This window comes from Xiphophorus couchianus, chromosome 4, assembly GCF_001444195.1.
Source record: "Xiphophorus couchianus chromosome 4, X_couchianus-1.0, whole genome shotgun sequence".
In the NCBI taxonomy this organism is placed as follows: domain Eukaryota; kingdom Metazoa; phylum Chordata; class Actinopteri; order Cyprinodontiformes; family Poeciliidae; genus Xiphophorus; species Xiphophorus couchianus.
The window spans coordinates 34,076,933-34,096,395 of NC_040231.1; the positions used below are offsets into that span (position 1 = coordinate 34,076,933).

The following is a 19,463-nucleotide window of genomic DNA, read 5'->3' on the forward strand; positions in this document are numbered from 1 at the left end:
GACTTTGCAGGAGCAGGAAGAACTAACTGAACTGAGACAAAATCGTGGTTTAAAGCTGAGCTTTGCTGATCTACCTTTGGACAGTTTTTGGTTGACTGCTGCCAAGGAGTTCCCTGTTCTGGCAAACAAAGCTATTTTAACATTGCTCCCATTTTCCACAACATATCTGTGTGAAGTGAGCTTCTCAAGCCTGGCTACTATTGTATAAAAACTAAAAACAGAGAGAGACTGAGAGCTGTTGAGGAAGAGCTTCGTGTTTGTCTTTCTTCAATTCCTGCCAGGATATCAGCTCTGTGTTCATCCAAACATGCACAGGTTTCACACTAATGAGTAAAATATACAGATATTAACATTTTGTACATACAACTCTTCATATTGTAACAGTGAAATCTTTCCCAAATATTATTGCTTCTCTCAGTTTTCTACAACCTCTTTAAATTTAAGACCACATTGTTGTGCCACTGTTCAGGTGTTCTTTTGAAGTGGACATGTTAAGTGCAATTTGAAATATGAAATATAAAATATGATAAAAAATAAATTTTGTGTTTATTTGATTCCAATTCAATACACTTTGATAAGAATGACTATATATTTAATATAGGTGGCAATAGAGAATCATTTGTTTACATTTTTGGTTGGTGGTGTGCCTCGTGATTTTTTCAATGAAAACAATGTATCTTGGCTCAAAAAAGGTTGAAAAACACTGAATTAGATGACTAGTGTTTGGCACCAGTGGTCTTCAATATTGAATCTTTTCACAATATTTTCTGAGATACTGAATTTGGAGTTTTCATTAATTGTCAGTAATAATCATCAACACTAAAATAAATAAACATTTGAAATCAGTCTGTATGTAATGAATGAATATAATATACAAATTTTACTTTTTGAATAGAATTACTGATTTAAATCAACTTTTTCATGACATTCTAATTTTTGACCAGCACATGTACACTGGAAACCTCAAGTTGCTGAGAACTTAAAGAAGTGGTTGAAAAACCAACATCTATTTTGCCTTCTTATGTAGAAAGTCATTTCTACATAAGTCATTTTTATGACATTAGTCATAAAAACTATGACTCTTCATGATTCAGTAAAACCTTAGAAACAAACATACATAAAGCAGTATGTTAGCTGCTTTTTAATTGACCAAAGAAAATAACCAGTTTTACAGTACTGTACCAGTCAGCTTTCTCTAACAAAGTTTCTGAAAATCTGAAGGAGCAACACAGCATCTTGTAGAAGAAGGAAGTTGTGAAATCCTAGAGAGCTTACCTGAGGTTGATAACCAATGACGTTAATGCAGCGTGGATCAACAAATGTGATGACACCATCGGAGTTATGACGTGAGAGGAACTCTGTTGGAACTGACAGGCCATTCATATCCATGGAGACTGGAGAGCTGGTTACCTGAAGGGGGTGCATACAGACGCAAAGGTCACCACATCATGCAGCAATGGAGAATAGGTCTTAAAGAAAGCCACAGTCAACCAAAGTGTTGAAATATTAAGAAACCCACAGAACTGTGTGTGCTGGTTTTTGGCTTTCATTTATCTACTGTCAGTTCTGTTAAACTGCAGTGTGATGATGCTATTTACCCACAATGTCATTTTGTCATTATGTGATTATTTTCATAATATGGATCAGTAGGCCATCTGTCTCTGTACACCAGATAATAATGAGCTGGTTTTATTCGACGGTAAGGGCCAATGATCAGTAGGTGGTTAATGTGTAGGAAGGGCATTTTCTCATGGCATCATTTCTTCTGGGACACTGGAATGCAAGTCTCATATGTAGCAGTGTGAAAAGAGTCAGAGTTCTAGGCAGATTGAAGAGGAAGCTGCAATCATGGTGTAGGAGTTGAGTCTGCTATTATAGTGGTTGAGCTGAAACACACCTGCAGTCTCCCAATGGCCACCAGGCAGTATTTTCCTGTCTGACTCGCTTCTGAATCCTCTTCTGGTATGGCCATGCCTGAGTTATATAGGGAAAGGAAGATGTCATAGCGGGTGCAATGAGTTAGAAGTAACGCACGAACAAAAGAGCAAGGACTATATTTTGCAATAAAAGCCAGAGCTTTAGTGATGTTATGTGAGGAACTAATTGGAAGTGATGATTAAACCTGCTGCAGACAGCATCAGAGCCAGTGTGAGCATGAAGATGAAAGAATCGCTCTCTGTTACTCAGAGCAGAGTTTATTCAGGAGAACATTTAGATCATACACCTCAACATTTTCCAGCTCATTTTTTAAATAGTTTGCCCATTCTGCTTTGTCTCTTGCTTTTGCTTCTTTTCATTCACTGAACCTCAACTCACAACCTGGCTCTGATCCACCAGGACCAAATGCTAATACTTTTAACTGTTTTTCCTGTCTTCAGATATTGAGTTTGTGTGAAAGTGGCTTCTCATTCCACTCAAACACCCTTTATCAAAATAAGGTTTGGGTAGTAGCACTGAGAGATCTGGGCTTCCTAGAAATTTTCCAGAAATAATCCTCTGTATTGGCATCAAAACAACAGAAATCTAAGTGTTTGCTGAGAAATTGATTAGATAAAATAACAGTATTTCACAAAACCAGATGGAAGCATTTTTCTGAACAGAGGTCAAACTATGTCAAATTGCTGGAGATATGTGGAAAGACCCAGCTGCAGCTGCAGAACATCTGTTTACCTGCAGGGGGCCAGGCTTTGATGTACCCAGTGCAATGCACCACAGAGTATTGAGCCTCTCCTTCTTTGGATGGTCCCAAGCCGTTCCTGATAATCAAACACGGAAGGACAGAAACACAGCTGCAGGTTAGGGTGAAACATACAGATAGACTAAACAACAGGATAACTGCTACTCTCTTGCATACAGGCTTTTTACACCTAAACCACATGTATCTGACAGAAGAGTCATTCTGTGTGGTTGTTTTGTTTATTTCAGTTTCAAGCTCACATCTACTGTGGTGCAATGAAACCTCATCTCTGTGGGTTGCTGGATGAAAATCAAGTATCGAGTACTACTTCCGGCTTAAACATTCCGTCCCAAAATTCTTTCTTTATGCATAGAAGATGATCTAAATATTAGACATGCAGCCTCAGAGTTGACAGGAAAACTTTTTTTTTTACCCCTCCAGGGGGTCTTTTGTGGGCTCTAGTGTCCCTTATATGACAGTAGGCTGACAGGAAACAGGGAAGGAGAGGGGGAAGACATGTGGGAAATATCGTCGGGTCCGGGAGTCAAACCCGCGACGGCCGCATCGAGGACTTAAGGCCTCCAAATATGGGTCGCGCTAACCCTTACGCCACCACGGCACGCCCCGACAGGAAAACATTTTATCATGGACTTTGAATATAAAAGGTGAGGCAGAAAAAGCCTACATATGTCAGAGCTACTAAAAGCAGTTTCTATGAAAACTAAGTTTCTAAATGATAAGTTTGGTTATCACAACACATTATTCATATTTTACAAAGGATAAAGTCAGAATCCACTAAAATTCTGAATCATAGATGTTTTTGGACTCTACCTGTATCTTTTCCTCATGTTAGACAGACGATTTAGGGAGATGTGATCCAGTGGCGCACTTCCACACCTAAATGACAAGAGCACACATTAGATTTCAACTCATCATGGCATACACTGGAAGATTTAAGAACAGTTTGTAAATGCCACCATCTGTGTTAAATCATGTAAAACTGTGAGAAGATGTGAATGGAGCAATAGAGATGTCCCCTGCCTCATGAACAAAGGTTGTCCCATAACAGAACAAATATAAGATAAGATTTTTTTGTCATTGTCGTCAACAGATTACAACGAGATTGAGATTTGCTTGACTCGAGTTAAAATGCAGGTTATGTATATATGCATAATATACAATATACATATACAAACATAAAAAAGATAAAGAAATAAATAGTACAAAATGAGAAATAAATAGACATCAGAAGATGGTTGCAGCGCCTGGAGGTGTCGCAACAGAATTTACATTTTTTAACAAAGTGGTGTCAAGAGCAGAAGTTCTTATGCCTTTGAATTTAGTGCCATGATTGTCATCAGGTAAAAACTGTTTTTTAGGCGATTTGTCCTGTTTTTTATTGCTATGTATCTCTTGCAGCTGGAAGAGACCATGGCCAGGGTGTGAAGAGTCATTTAAAATGTCCATAACTTTCTTGTGGAGCCTGGAAGTGTAAATCTGTTCCATAGTGGGGATGGGGCAGCCTATGGTTCTCTCTGCTGCCCTAACAACCCTCTGGAGAACCTTCTTGTCCGCAGATGTGCTACTGCCGTACCAGACACACAGACTGTACGTGAGCACACTCTCTATGGAGCAGTGATAGAAGGCCTGCAGCAGGTCTGAGGGGAGACAGTTCTTCTTGAGTATTCTCAGAAAGTACAGTCTCTGCTGTGCCTTTTTCAACAGCTCCTTGGTGTTGGTGTTCCAGGTTAGCTTGTCCTCCAACTCCATGCCCAGAAACCTGAACACTGGGACCCTCTCCACAGGTCCCACTGATGGTGAGAGGCTGGATGTCCGTTTTGTTCTTTCTGAAGTTGATCACCAGGTCACCAGTATGAAGACATTTGAGGACCCTAATGTTGTACTTTGGAACAATCTAATCTCACGTCCCGCCACATGGATGGGGCCCAATATTGCATTTAAACGTCAACATTTACTCTTTCTGAATCATATTAACAGAAACTACCTAAGACAGAAACATACACTAACTGGTTCTTAAAACAAGCCTTGCTGTATTTAGCAAGACCCAATGAATTCTTGGGTCATTGAGGGTAAGGCGATGATGACCCATTCCAGTTCTGGTATATTCTTGGGGGAGTGAAGTGTATGTTGGTTCAATTCAATTAAACAATTATTTATTAATAACAACAGGAAATTAAATTAAATTAATTAAATAAATACATTACTGAAATTCACCCAAAGTGGGTCAAGAATACTGGATCCAGATTTTGTTTGTCTAACTCCACTAGTTTTAATTAGTTTTTACAGTATGTTTGTTAGTTTTTAAAAGGGGTTCTTAACCCCATGAAGAGAAATAACATACCATCTAGAATGAAGGAAAAGATCCAGATAGCTATGTTGCAAGAGACACATCCTACATCCGAGGAACATGAAAAATTAAAAAGGATGGGCTTCTCTAAAATACACTGCTCAAAAAAATAAAGGGAATACTTAAACAACACAATATAACTCCAAGTAAATCAAACTTCTGTGAAATCAAACTGTCCACTTAGGAAGCAACACTGATTGACAATCAATTTCACCTGCTGTTGTGCAAATGGAATAGACAACAGGTGAAAATTATTGGCAATTAGCAAGACACACTCAATAAAGGAGTGGTTCTGCAGTTGGGACCACAGACCACTTCTCAGTACCTATGCTGTCTGGCTGATGTTTTGGTCAGTTTTGAATGTTGGTGGTGCTTTCACACTCGTGGTAGCATGAGACGGACTCTACAACCCACACAAGTGGCTCAGGTAGTGCAGCTCATCCAGGATGGCACATCAATGCGAGCTGTGGCAAGAAGGTTTGCTGTGTCTGTCAGCGTAGTGTCCAGAGGCTGGAGGCGCTACCAGGAGACAGGCCAGTACACCAGGAGACGTGGAGGAGGCCGTAGGAGGGCAACAACCCAGCAGTAGGACCGCTACCTCCACCTTTGTGCAAGAAGGAACAGGAGGAGCACTGCCAGAGCCCTGCAAAATGACCTCCAGCAGGCCACAAATGTGCATGTGTCTGCACAAACGGTTAGAAACCGACTCCATGAGGATGGTATGAGGGCCCGACATCCACAGATGGGGGTTGTGCTCACAGCCCAACACCGTGCAGGACACTTGGCATTTGCCAGAGAACACCAGGATTGGCAAATTCGCCACTAGCGCCTTGTGCTCTTCACAGATGAAAGCAGGTTCACACCGAGCACATGTGACAGACGTGACAGAGTCTGGAGACGCCGTGGAGAGCGGTCTGCTGCCTGCAACATCCTTCAGCATGACCGGTTTGGCAGTGGGTCAGTAATGGTGTGGGGTGGCATTTCTTTGGAGGGCCGCACAGCCCTCCATGTGCTCACCAGAGGTAGCCTGACTGCCATTAGGTACCGAGATGAGATCCTCAGACCCCTTGTGAGACCATATGCTGGTCACACAAGGGGTGGCCCTGGGTTCCTCCTAATGCAGGACAATGCTAGACCTCATGTGGCTGGAGTGTGTCAGCAGTTCCTGCAAGATGAAGGCATTGAAGCTATGGACTGGCCAGCCCGTTCCCCAGACCTGAATCCGATTGAGCACATCTGGGACATCATGTCTCGCTCCATCCACCAACGTCATGTTGCACCACAGACTGTCCAGGAGTTGGCGGATGCTTTAGTCCAGGTCTGGGAGGAGATCCCTCAGGAGACCATCCGCCACCTCATCAGGAGCATGCCCAGGCGTTGTAGGGAGGTCACACAGACACGTGGAGGCCACACACAATACTGAGCCTCATTTTGACTTGTTTTAAGGACATTACATTAAAGTTGGATCAGCGTGTAGTGTTATTTCACTTTAATTTTGTGTGTGGCTCCAAATCCAGGCCTCCATTGGTTAATAAATTTGATTTCCATTGATGATTTTTGTGTGATTTTGTTGTCAGCACATTCAACTTTGTACAGAACAAAGTATTCAATGAGAATATTTCTTTCATTCAGATCTAGGATGTGTTTTTTGAGTGTTCCCTTTATTTTTTTTGAGCAGTGTATATTACTCATCGTATAAGTCCGGTCATAGACGGGACGTAGCCACATTAATATCGCAGAGAGTTCCATTTGAACTTATTTCTGAAACCAATGACAAAGAAGGGAGATAGTCGTTGATAACAGGTAGAATAGACGGAGTCAATGTAACACTATGTAAAACATTCCAACTGGCGGTGACTTCATTGTATAAAAAGCTATTTGTGTCATGTTCTGTGTTTTTCTGTGTATTTATTTAGAGTTTTCTGTCCCTGTGTCTCCGTGTTGTCCTGTCCTCCCTTTGATTACTCCCAGGTGTTTCTCATTCCCTGATTAACCCCCTGTGTATTTAGTGTCACCTGTGTGTCTGTGTCTTTGTCGGGTCCTTGTCTAATGTGCGCTCAGTCCTTCGTGTGTCCAGTCATAAACCAGTTGCTACCGGCGTTGAGCCCTGGCTTCCGCTCAGTCGTGCTGCCTGTGTTATTGGACATGTTTTTGGACTGTTTTGACGTTTATTTTTCATTAAAACAACCATCAATCATCTCAACCTGGGTCTACAGCGTTTGCCTCACCACCTTCATCACACCATTCCTGACAATTTGATGTAATGGGACAATCAACGGGTATACTTATTTGTGGAGGAGATTGAAATTAGGCCTGTCACAATAAACAATAAATCAATTAATTGCACGATAAATTAAAACTATCGACTTCATTTTAATTATCAGCTTTATCGTTTCTTCCGACCTTTTTCTCTTTCTGTTGATGACACTGAATGAAAAAAGGCTCAACTCTGGTGCTCTCCACTGACCTCTCCCTTCCCAATTTCCTTAGTGTAATGCCCAGTGCACACTACACGATCTTAGAGTTGTCGGCCAATTGTCAGCCCATTTTCAAAACCTGAGACCACACATTAGCCGACAGAAATCCTAGGTATAACGGTTCATTCGGATTCGATCGTGCTATGTGGTGTGTCCAACAATGGGCACAAAATAATGGCTATAAGTCCAGTTAACTAATTTTAAAACCAGGCATTAATCAATACTTTACTACAATCTACCTGCAAAGCATGTGGCTAGTGTCAGTCTTGTCTAAATGAAAATCATTATAACCTATTTATGTCACGTTAACGAAGAACAGCTGAAAAGTTACCGGGTTTATCAACTGCGGTAGCAATTTTGCCCCAACTCCTCCCCTTGTCATTTCTATATTCTTTGCACGAAATGTTGAATAAACATTAATGTTGTTTCCACATATCTCCAATGTCCGCTGGACTTCAGGTTGCGCTGTGTCAGCTGTTTGGGATTCCTCTCCGTAATTTCCAACCAGAAAGCACAGAGGGGAATCCGCGCTTTCTGATTGGCTACCTGTCACATTCAACAGGCTGCGTTAACGCTCCCAGTCGACGATCTACTGTAACACACCACACACTACAGGATGATTGGTTAAGAATTCGCTAGCAACAATCTTAGAACGGTGGACGTTCTAAGATTGTCGTAAGGGGAAAATCGGGGCAAAAAATCGTGTAGTGTGAAATATTGCATCAGGTAGTCGGATGTGCCCATCGTCTCTATTTAAATCTAATGATTACTGAAGGGCAATATAGTATACAGAATTCATAATCTGCACTCTTTTGGTTGGATGCAGTATTTATTTTCACTTTGGCTTTATGTTGTTTAGTTTTTATTTTAGTACATTTTTTGTTAATGGAGGGTGAGAATCCATTTTATTTTTGATTGTTTTGTTTATTTTTTTGTCAGTTTCAGTGTTAAGTGTTCTTTTGAAAATAAAGTGTATCTATCTTTGGCAGGAAATCGCATGCATTATTACGTCATTTCCATTAAATCAGTGTAAAAAGGTCTTCAAACAATATTATCGTTTATCGCAATAATTTTTGAGACAATTAATCGCTCAGCAAAATTTGTTATCGTGACAGGCCTAATTGGAATATAAGACTCAATCCATGGCTGGACTCTTCAAAACAAATTCCCCAAACATCTTTACAATAGAAGATTAAAATTCTCATGTCAGAATATGGTGTTATAGATATCTGGAGGAGTTTATATCCAACAAGCCGTGATTATACTCTTTTCTCTCATGCACATACGGTATATTCTAGAATGGATTATTTCTTTACTTTTAAAAGAGATTGTCATAAGATTTGTTAATGTGAGATAGGCAACATTGACCTCTCTGATTATGCCCCCCTATTGTTAACTTAAGGTGAGGACCCTAAAAGTACACAATGGAGATTAAATACTCCATACTGAATGACTTCCAATTTATAAAACTAATCAAATCTGACATAAATATATTTCTAAAAGAAAACAATAACGGAGAGGTAAGACCAGAAATAGTTTGGGATACACTACAAGCAGCTATGAGGGGTAAAATTATATCTTTTTGCGTCCAAAAAAAAAGAGAGCAAACTAACAATATCTGTTATTCCAAAAGAAGGAAAAGACCAACTGAGCTGCAGTTCTTACAGACCTATCTCTGTACTTAATATTGATTACAAGCTATTCACATCAATTCTCTCAAGGAGAATACAGGAGATACTCCCAGAACTTATTCATACCAATGAAACCGGTTTTATCCCACAAAGATAAACCCATGATAATATACATCGCATATTGCATATCTTGAACCACATTCAAAAATACCAAATACCAGCTGCAGTGATCAGCCTATTTGCTGAAAAAGCTTTCAATACAGTAAGCTGGGACTTTCTATATAAAGTACTTGAGAAGTTTGGTTTCCACTCCAATTTTATTGACGTGATCAGGTCACTATACACAAAACCAAATGCACAGATAAAAATCAGTGGACATCTGTCAAATACCTTTGAATTAGAGCGTGGAACGAAACATGGATGTGGACTCTCTCCATTACTATTTGCCCTTTACATAGGACCACTAGCCCAACTAATAAGGCAAACTGACAATATCAAAGACATAAACATTTCTGGTGATGCACACAAGGTGGCGCTATATGGCACTTAATCGGAAAATTATTAGGCATACAGATGAGCAGGAATCAGTGCTTAAAGAAATACTAGTGGCATATCAGGCGAAATCCAAAAAAGGTATTATATCACGGTTATACAAAGGACTTATGAATAAAAAAAACATATTCAACTTTATATGTGAAAACAAAATGGGAAAAGGAAAGTAAAATGGAAATCACAGAAGAAGAATGGAACAGTTACTGCTTGACAGTTTGGAGATGTACCAATTTATACTCATTGAGAGAATTTAACTGGAAATGCTTGCTTAGATTTTTTTATAACACTGAAACAGAAAATTTCTTGTACCAGGGGGCACCCTAGATGCTGGAGGCAAAGTGGAAACACAGAACCCAACCACTGGCATATATTCTAGGACTATACAATTATAAGACATTATTGGATAGAAATACACAAAAATGTAGAAAATATCTTGAATATAAGAATACCTCTTAAATTCGCTATTTTTATTCTAGGTAACACAGAATCCCTACCTGACAACGCAAAATATCTGTTTCAAATACTAATTACATCCTGTAAAAAAAAAAAAAAACTGGCACCAGATGCTGGCTCCTCCCTGAGCCTCCCACTACAGATGAATCGATAGTGTGTGTTAATGAAATCTATCAAATGGACAAAATAACATTTTTAATTCATTTTCAACTGAACAAGTTTACTATCTTGTGGTCCAAATGCAGTGTTGTATAGTAACGAAGTAAAAATACTTCACTACTTTACTTAAGTATATTTTGGAGTACTTCATACTTTCCTCGAGTATAAAAATTTTTGATGACTTTCACTTTTACTTCACTATATTTCCGAACTTAATTGCGTACTTTTACTCCGATACATTTTCAATGTGTGGTTTAGTTACTCGTTACAAAAAAGCGAGAGAGAGAAACGCAAGTGTTTTGATCCCACCTACTGATTAGCAAGTAGCAAGCAGGCTACCGAACAAAGTCGGTAGCCTACTTGCCTGGGCTTGTTCATCACCACCAACAGAATACACCTGTTTCGCTTCTCCCATTAAACACAAAGCAAGTCTCGCAATCAGCCGCAGCCACATGGAGCAGGAGACGGAGACCACAACGACTGCAACTACGTCGGACACGGCTCCAGGGGAACCACCAGCTGGTGATGAGAGCCCATGGCCTTATTTAAACACAATACACGCTTTCGTGGGTGTTAAAGATGCAGTTTATGTATTCCTGCCCGAAGATGTGGAAATTCTATCTTACAAAAACTCCCCGTCCAACTTGAAGAAACACATCGAGGTAATGTCTTATGAAATGGTTATAATCCTCCTGTTTCAGTAACTATAGCTTGGTCACTAGGCACTACTGTATTGTGAAACGTTGACCATAAATGAACTTTGTTTGGCATTGTTTCAGTTCCACACGTGGTGTATTTAGCTTAGGCTTAATGTTGACTGTAGCAGGCTGCCTAGACTCCTCTGTTCAAGGGGGGACAGAAGCCATAGCGATAGCAATTTAGACTAAATTTAACGAATATAGGAAAGGCATGCAAGTTCAAAACCAGGTTTACAGATGCCAATAAGCTGCATTTCCCTCCCAATTCTTTTTTTCTTTTGCATAACGACCAGTTGTGTGCACCACCTACTTACTGTAGCATTGACTGATTCACTGATTTGTGAAGTAGAGTAATCGTAACAGCTCTTTTTCTTCATGTTGGCCGCATTTTCTGTACTATTTATTTTTCTCATTTTCAGCACTGACCTTACTTGAAGGGAAAACTTAAGGCTTACAAAAACTTTGTATTTTCTGTCCTGGAGGGTATACTAAGAAGCTGGTTCAGTTGTAAAGCAGGTTAAGTTAACCTTGTGCTATAGGTAAAGCACCTATAGCTAAATGATGCCTGCAGGTATATCTATTAGCAGGTTTAATTTTGCCTGCACTTGGTTGTGTACATTATTTTAAGTGTATTTGACAAGTTTACCAAAATATAAAAAATGTCATTCAAACTGCATTTGCTTTGTTTTACTTTTTACTTGTACTTTTCATTACATTACTTGAGTACATCCATTTTTACAGTAATTTCCATACTTAAGTACAAGAAGTTTCAGATACTTTAAGACTTTAACTCAAGTAACATTTCAGTCAGTGACTTCGACTTTTACCAAAGTCATATTTTGGAGAGGTACTTGTACTTTTACTTGACTCTGAGATTTGAGTACTTTATACAACACTGTCCAAATGGGTGTCCTATGTCAACAAAACACAATATGGAAGAATACCAGATTGTTGAGAATTAAAAAATAGAGGGTTCATTCTTCAGAGAGTGTCTATTTGCTATATAAATTTACTTACTGTTCTATACATAAAAGTAATGTTTTTTCCAAAATTATACCCCCTTGTTCCATCTTTTTGTTTTTGTAAATGGAAATGTAAAGAGAAGGAATTTTGTGTCTGATCACAGACTGAAATTGTGCTCTTGTAATCTTCTCAATACCTCAAAAATAAAGTATTAAAATTAAATAAATACCTTTTTTTGGCCTGACAGGGGTGTTTGGGGGAAAGGGGGTTAGTAAAGCATGGGGACCACCAGGCTTATAATACACTGGGGGAATCCCTGATTATTATTAATTAAATATTTTAGTTTAATTTTTAGTTTAATTTTTATGAGTTATAGTAGTAGTTTTCGTAGTTTTTTTATACTTTGATTATTTTTTACGTACAGAATTCAAAAAGGTCAAAGATTTGTAATTATGTATACATTAAATGGGTAATGAATACTCAATAGAATATATAATGTTTTAAATAATTATTCAATTATTGTTAAAAAACCAACTGACTATTGTTTTCTCCCACCTTTTTCTGTTGCCATTTTGCAACAAGAAAAGTGTAAATGCCACCAGGAAGAGTAGGGAGTGGTGTAATTTGATGACAATAGATATAAATTGCTTGGGTGGAAAAAAACCCCAAAAACTAAACTTCACATCAGTTCAAAAGGGAAATAAATAGATTTGTATCATACTTATAAGTTATCTGGAGTGAGAAGCCTTTGCTCAAGAGATTCTGAAGCTCATCTCTGTGGTAGAAATGAGTCCAGAGTGTCCTGGATGTCAGCTGAAGTTATTTGTTGTATTTTTTTGTATCTTGTTTTTTGTCACTTGTGGCTGAAAATTTTGCTGGTCTATTTGACTGTGGCCTAGTTTAAACATAAATCCTCACTTATTACTTCTTACACTTTAAGGACTGCTAAGGTTTTATAGCAGGTTACCTGCTATGATGTTTAGCTACCTAGTCCTCCAGAATCCTTGATAATTACTTTGCTCTCTATATGGCTCAGAATCCAACAGCCTGGGCTGAACTGGATACAACATCCAGAAGCATTTTAATCCAGGTCATTTGGCTTGATTCTGTGGTCAAAATTTTAAAATGAGAAAACAATAATTGTTTGATAATACATACGTTATTCACTGGCCATCATACTGCTCAACAATACCATCACTAAAACCGTCAGACTGCTTGAAAATGCTAAGTTATATATATTCAGCAATATATTATTATTTGTATATTATTATGTCTAAGTCTATTTGGTCAAAAATGGTTCAAAAATAGGAATTCTGCCTGAAGGTGTAAAATTATGAGCTGTGCTACTGAACAGCTGCGTGAGGGTCCATGTGTTTCTTCTCTCCTATTAACACTATTAATGATGGACTGACCAGAACTCTGCCGTTAGCTTCTCCACACATTTCTCCTTTCATCCTGGCTTTCATTAAGGGATAGCAAAGAAAATAGGCTCATGCAGAACGAGTCCGGCCCTGCACCCGACCTCTCACCTACCCTGTATAGTTAGGGGAAACACCATAATGCAAAAGGCACCTGAGTTCATCACTATACTTAACTAAAGTAATATTTCTTAGTAACCAACAGACCTCATGCGGCAGATAAAGGAGCGCCTTGAGCCCATACACATCCTCATGGAAGACTGCTGCCCTTCCTTCTTTACAGTCCCCGTCTTCAGGTCCAGAATTCGTCCTGTGGAACCACGAACGGAAATGGAAAATAAAATGTGAAGGCAACACAGTTTGTCGCCTACTTGATAATTTCCTCAAAAAACATGCTGTGTTTTGAGGAAATTGTAATAGGCGATTTTACAGAAGAGCTATGGATTGAACACGTTGGAATGGCACACAACTTTTTATGAACTGTGCAATACTGTGAGAGCTTTGGTGGAGCCAGCTGCGCATTGTCCGAAAAAGCAAACACACTACAAACCACAAAGAAAGACTGCTTCCTGTCGTCTTCTTTGTGATTTTTGTCAGTAGTAACATCCAAGTACACCTCACTGCAGCAAACAGAAAGGGGTGAGGAAGAACCATGCAACAGATCCTATTTGGAAATGGGACAATTGCACTTCGGAAATGAGGGGATGCTATATTATCCGCGGCATCTCGTTTTTAATTTCTTTTAAAATCTGTGATATTTTCACCTTTATGAAGGAGATCCACTGTCGGCATGTATTTAAACTTTTCTCTTTTATTTACTTCAGCACCGCTCACAGTTCTTAAATTCTGTAGCTTTCTATGTACTTCTAAATCTACTTGTTAGTAGAATCCTTTGGGGTCTGATACTGCCTCTACTGGTGTGATGGTGGTAACACAGCTAACATAAATACATCACTAAAACAGAATACCACAAACTCTTTATTTATTAACTCCATAAAAGTTAAATTCTTTAAAACACAATACTATCTAATTTTCTTAAAAATGTAGAGCTAATTAAACTATCTAAACAACCCCTTAAAGCGGGCCCGGTTTCACTTGTTGGCCAACCTATTGAAACTGTGGCAATTGTTTAATACCTTGGGTCATTCCTGGACAGTCAGCTCACTTTTGATGAAAAAACTGATTATATTTTTAAGAAATGCTCACAGAGACTGTATGGCTACATTCACACTTCAGCTTGAAGTGACCCAATTGTGTGTGTGTGTTTTTTTTTTGTTTTCTTTAATGCAACCTTATCTGGGCTTTACATTTAACAGATCATTTTAGGGTAGTGTCTACTCTCATTTTCATCCCTTGTAGCAGGAATGGCACACACAGCCTCAGGAGTGATATTGCTCAATTTTTTTGCATGGGGTTGTACATTTGTCAGACTTCGAGATTCTGGCAACCAACTTCAAAACCATAAAGTAAAAAATAAAATATTTAACACAAATGATAAGCAGAGCAATTGTCAGCAGAAAAAAAAACATGTAACTACATTTACCTGTCATTGAGTTTTCTGAAGTGCTGAGTTGTTCTCTCAACTTGTCCACATCATCTGGGTGAACCTGCTCATACAGGGTACTGCCAAGCCACTCTGACTGGGGATGGTTCAGCACTGGAGTCACAGAATCCGACACATAGATGACTCGGCCAGTCTCTGCCGCCACCACAAACAAGAAGCCGTCTGCTGCTTCCAGAATAAGGTGCTTCAGTTCCTACAGGATCAAAGAGGCCCAGGGACGACTTTTGAGAAACGAGATCCATTGTTTGATCACCTATGAAATGTGGCACATTGAGTTCTCTGTGCAAAGAAAAAACCTGCCATTGCAGGGCAGTCAATATAGTGATATCAGAAGGAGAGAGAGAAAAATGTTGAAAAAGGTCAACAATGGCAGGATGATGGCGGTAGGAGTTTGTCCCACAATAAGTGGGTTGTCGGTTCAATCCCAGGTCTGTCCGCCTTTGTTGTTGTGTCCACCTTTGTTGTTGAGACACATGATGCCTCTGTCAGACTAACCCAGCTGTGACTACTAGTTCAGAGAAGGATAGACCAAAGTTTCAGCCAGGAACGTAAAATACAAATCTGATAAAGTGAAGTAGTTATTCAAAAAGAATGACTTGTTAGCCAGTGATCTGGTGTTCAACAGATGGCCCTGTTGAACACCAGAGTGTTCTATAGCTTGTTTCTACTTGTTACTTGTTTCTAGCTTCACAGAGCTAGAAACAAGTGCATGTTCCAGCAAGCTAATGTGTGGAGCGCCAGAAGAATATTGCTAAACCACATTCAGTGAACAGGTGCTAGAGCAGAAGGAAGGATGGGCCTGCTATGAACTGACGGACAGTCCAACAGATTTCAGCTTTGTCTCATTCTGTATCAGGACGGCATCACGTTGCCCCCGTTTTACCAAGCGCTTCCCACGGGAAAAGGTGCCAAGTTGATGGTGGAGACAGTTCAGTACGCCCAGTAACAGTGGAGTAGGTCTCCTTGGCTGGCTTCTCAGATCAAAATTGCTTTAGCAGGATGACGGTTAGAAATACTGTGCAATTTTAGACGAACAGAGAAGAGTCATCAGGGCAAAACAAGAGGAAGAATATAACAACAAACAGCAGAAATGACTCACCACACACTCAAGCCACATCACATTATGATGCTCATCATTTTTACGGCCCTTTATGATCCTCTGTAAGAGTTCACTTTACCTGAGTAGTTGACACATTTTTTGGTAAAACTGTAAGTTCACTATACAAAACAATCCTGATATTATAATCTGCTTTTTCTAAACTGTTTATATTACTTTTGGTTGATCATCAGCTTTCATTACACTACCTGTTCAGTGAGAAAGGAGGGCTTATACGCCCCATCAGTAGAAGTGTTGCCTGTCCCCCGCATGGACTTCATATGGGAGACCGCCATACGTAGTATGGTTAGCTTATCGGGCTTTCTGGCCAGGGCACTACATGTAGGGACCATGTCTGACAGCTCAGTGATGTACTGGGTCATTTTGTTACGCCGGCGTCGTTCAATCTCACTGTGGTTTTCTCTAAAACAGAGGAAAGAAAAGAATACACAGCTAATGACTGTAGAATCACACCTACATCTAATTTAACTGACACAGATTATCAACAGCTTTATATCATGTCATCTCATGTCATCCTTTAGGTGTTAAAACTAAATGTTTCAAAGTTAGTTAGACATTAATAATTACTGAAGCAAAACTCCATCAGACAAAAAGAGATTAATTGCATTTAAATATTTACGTGACTATTTAAAAACATGACCTAGAATTACCTCAGGTGAATATCTTCCAGAGTCAACTGCTTTAAATATTTATTTGAAGAATGATCAAAATGTCATACAAACTCATATTTTGAAGTACCGGGACATTGTCTGAGTTAAATGTGCTTAGTTTAGTGTTCACCAGTCCTCACCATCAACATTTTTACATTTCTCCAACTCAGATTGAGATTATTTAGCTGTGTTAGGATCCTGTGTTTTGAGGTTTGTTTATTCTGTGTTCCTTAGCCTCTTTCTTGCTTCTCTTTTACTTTAGTTTAGTCCTTTCTGAGTGATTCTAGCTTATTATTTTTATGTCTTGAGCCTAGTTACTCTTTGTATCTCTAGTTTAGTTTCTTAGTAGGGATGCTCTGATCAGGTTTTTTGCTGCCAATTCCGATACCGATCACCCATGAGGCCGATCTTTGCCGATCACCTGGACTGGCTGTTAATTTTTCTCTTTAGGTATAAATACTACTACGTGATCTGGCAATAAATTTACCTAATTTAGACATAAATTACAAAATATTTTCAGGCACAGTACAGTAGCTATTCAGTCAAAAGGACAACTGAAAAACCTGCAATTAGTAAAATAATATTTAACAGTAGGTCCTCAGTACCATAAGTTATGCATAAGTCAAATAAATCTCACAACACTGCTTATATCATATAATTCAACAAAAAAGAAATATTCATTCAGAGTCAAATGTAGGTTGCACCAAAATAAACAATACTGAGTTATTGAATCAAAACTTCCTGAGAGCATGGCTGGCTCTGATTGGTTGGTTGTGACTGAGCGGAATAATTGTGCAGAACGCAGGGAGGAGGCATCGATTATTTTTTTCAGAGATTATCTATCTCATGCTATTACATAGTGAAAGTTTTAATATATATGTAAAATCTTTTTTTTTTTGTTTAAATTACCTGTTGCAACTTTAAGCAGACGTTCGGTGTGAGAGTTCACTGCGGGTGGAGCAGAAACGGCGCTCCGTCTGTGAAATATTACTATCTGTAACGCGTAGCGACGGTCCAACAGCAGGAGCAGAACCACCGTCTTACATCGCTAGCTTGTTGATTTAAATTATTTTTCGGGTTTAGCTTTCTGACCGTGATGCTCTTCCGGGTGAGTGTTGGTAGCTGTGCGCTGCTTTACCTGCTATCTGGCTGCTCCGGATGTCCCTTTTTCCTGCATTGAGCCTCGATGTAGCCAAACTCAGTCAAATGTTTGTGTTTTAAATGTCATATTAGATTAATTGTGTTGATGCATTTTGACGTGCTTCACCCCCGAGGTATTTCTTCGGCGGAACACGCGAACTTCCCCATTCACTCTCAGAGCGTTATAGTTCCTCGCCACATAGCTTAGCTTTGTTGCTGCGTGTTTGCAGTGAAGTTAAGAGGATATCAGCTGCGCATGCATGCTGCGAAATGAGATGCATGTGATCAGTTTTGGTGATCGTCAACAAGAGACAGTGATCGGCGATCACCGATCATACACTTTTTCACGGAAATCGGCCGATCGATCGGCACTCCTCTATTCCTTAGTGTTAGATTTATTTCCTAGTCTCCTGTGTACTTTCTCTCATACCATGTGCCACTTTCTCTCTCCCTCTCACCAGGGCCGCCCCAAGTCCCTAAGCGAAATTTGGGTTTGGGGCTCTCTAGTTCTGCTAGCAATCAGTAGTTGATCATTAGATAATTCACCCACCCTCTATAAACTTACTGCATCTCTGGCAGTGCTGTTTACATTATGTATGTATATGTATGTATAATGTAGAATACATTTATTGGCCAACTGATTTATCGACCAGTTGATTTCTGGGCGCCAATTTCCTTAATTTTGGGGGATTGTGATTGGCCAACACTTACACGTGAAGCCCATCTTATCCCCTAATCTTATCTTCGTCAGCAAAGGTTTAAAAATCAGCCTCTGTCCGTTTCTGCTCTACAGTGAGAAGTTTGACCAATAACCAGCAATTGCCCAGAAAACTGCAATCAGTGCAGCCCAACTTAAGATGGAAAACATACACACATATTCATGACATTCTTTGAATAAATACATTTCTCTTAAGTGCAACTCCAATAGCTAAAAATAAAATGTATACCACGTGAGTCTTTCTCCCTTGAGAATGTGGATTAGTACTGGACTGATTCTGTGCCTTCAAATGATTTTAACAGAAGTTTCACATAACTTAGAAGTTGATGTAAAAATAATGTTTGTTTTAGCCACAAAATGATTATGTTCAGCAGCAAACAACATACCCCCAGCTACAGCATAGAGTAGCTCAACTAGACAATATCAAACATTGAGAAGTTTTAATTATTGTTATCAAACACGGCGCTCTGAAGCCAAAAAACCTTAGTTATATACAGGGCCAACAAAGAGAATCAACTCATTTAAAGTTTAAACTCAGTTTCACATAAACACAAAGACCCTAGCATAAATATTTGGCTGTTGAACTGGACCGTTCCAGGTCACTATCAAGCTAATTTTCTATTAGCAGCTTTACAAATCTTTTACATTACAATACATTACATTACCAAGGCACATGAAAACAAACCTTTATCTTGGCTTTTTCTATTCTTCCTCTTTCATTTCTCCCTCCCTGAAGGATAAGTCTTTTTTTGAGACATTGTTTTGCTTACTTACGTTCTGACTGGAGCTTTGGACGTTTGGATGCGCCCTGCACATTGCACATCAGCTCATGTTACCGGCAAAGCGTGCGGTACCTACCGCGGCCACCAGGGGCCCTC

At 39.3% G+C, this 19,463-nt stretch overlaps 1 protein-coding gene across 2 annotated transcripts in view; it reads right to left on the bottom strand.

Moving 5' to 3' along the window:
- Positions 1–19,463, bottom strand: part of arnt2 (aryl-hydrocarbon receptor nuclear translocator 2) — a 79,622-nt gene that overhangs the window by 41,014 nt on the left and 19,145 nt on the right. For both annotated transcript variants that reach the window (XM_028014867.1, XM_028014865.1), the window contains exons 4-10: positions 16,266–16,479; positions 14,940–15,153; positions 13,604–13,706; positions 3,509–3,574; positions 2,671–2,756; positions 1,898–1,974; positions 1,276–1,410 (exon numbers count right to left, since the gene is read on the bottom strand). In XM_028014867.1, the coding sequence (XP_027870668.1) occupies positions 1,276–1,410; positions 1,898–1,974; positions 2,671–2,756; positions 3,509–3,574; positions 13,604–13,706; positions 14,940–15,153; positions 16,266–16,479 (895 nt within the window). The remainder of the gene's footprint in view (positions 1–1,275; positions 1,411–1,897; positions 1,975–2,670; positions 2,757–3,508; positions 3,575–13,603; positions 13,707–14,939; positions 15,154–16,265; positions 16,480–19,463) is intronic.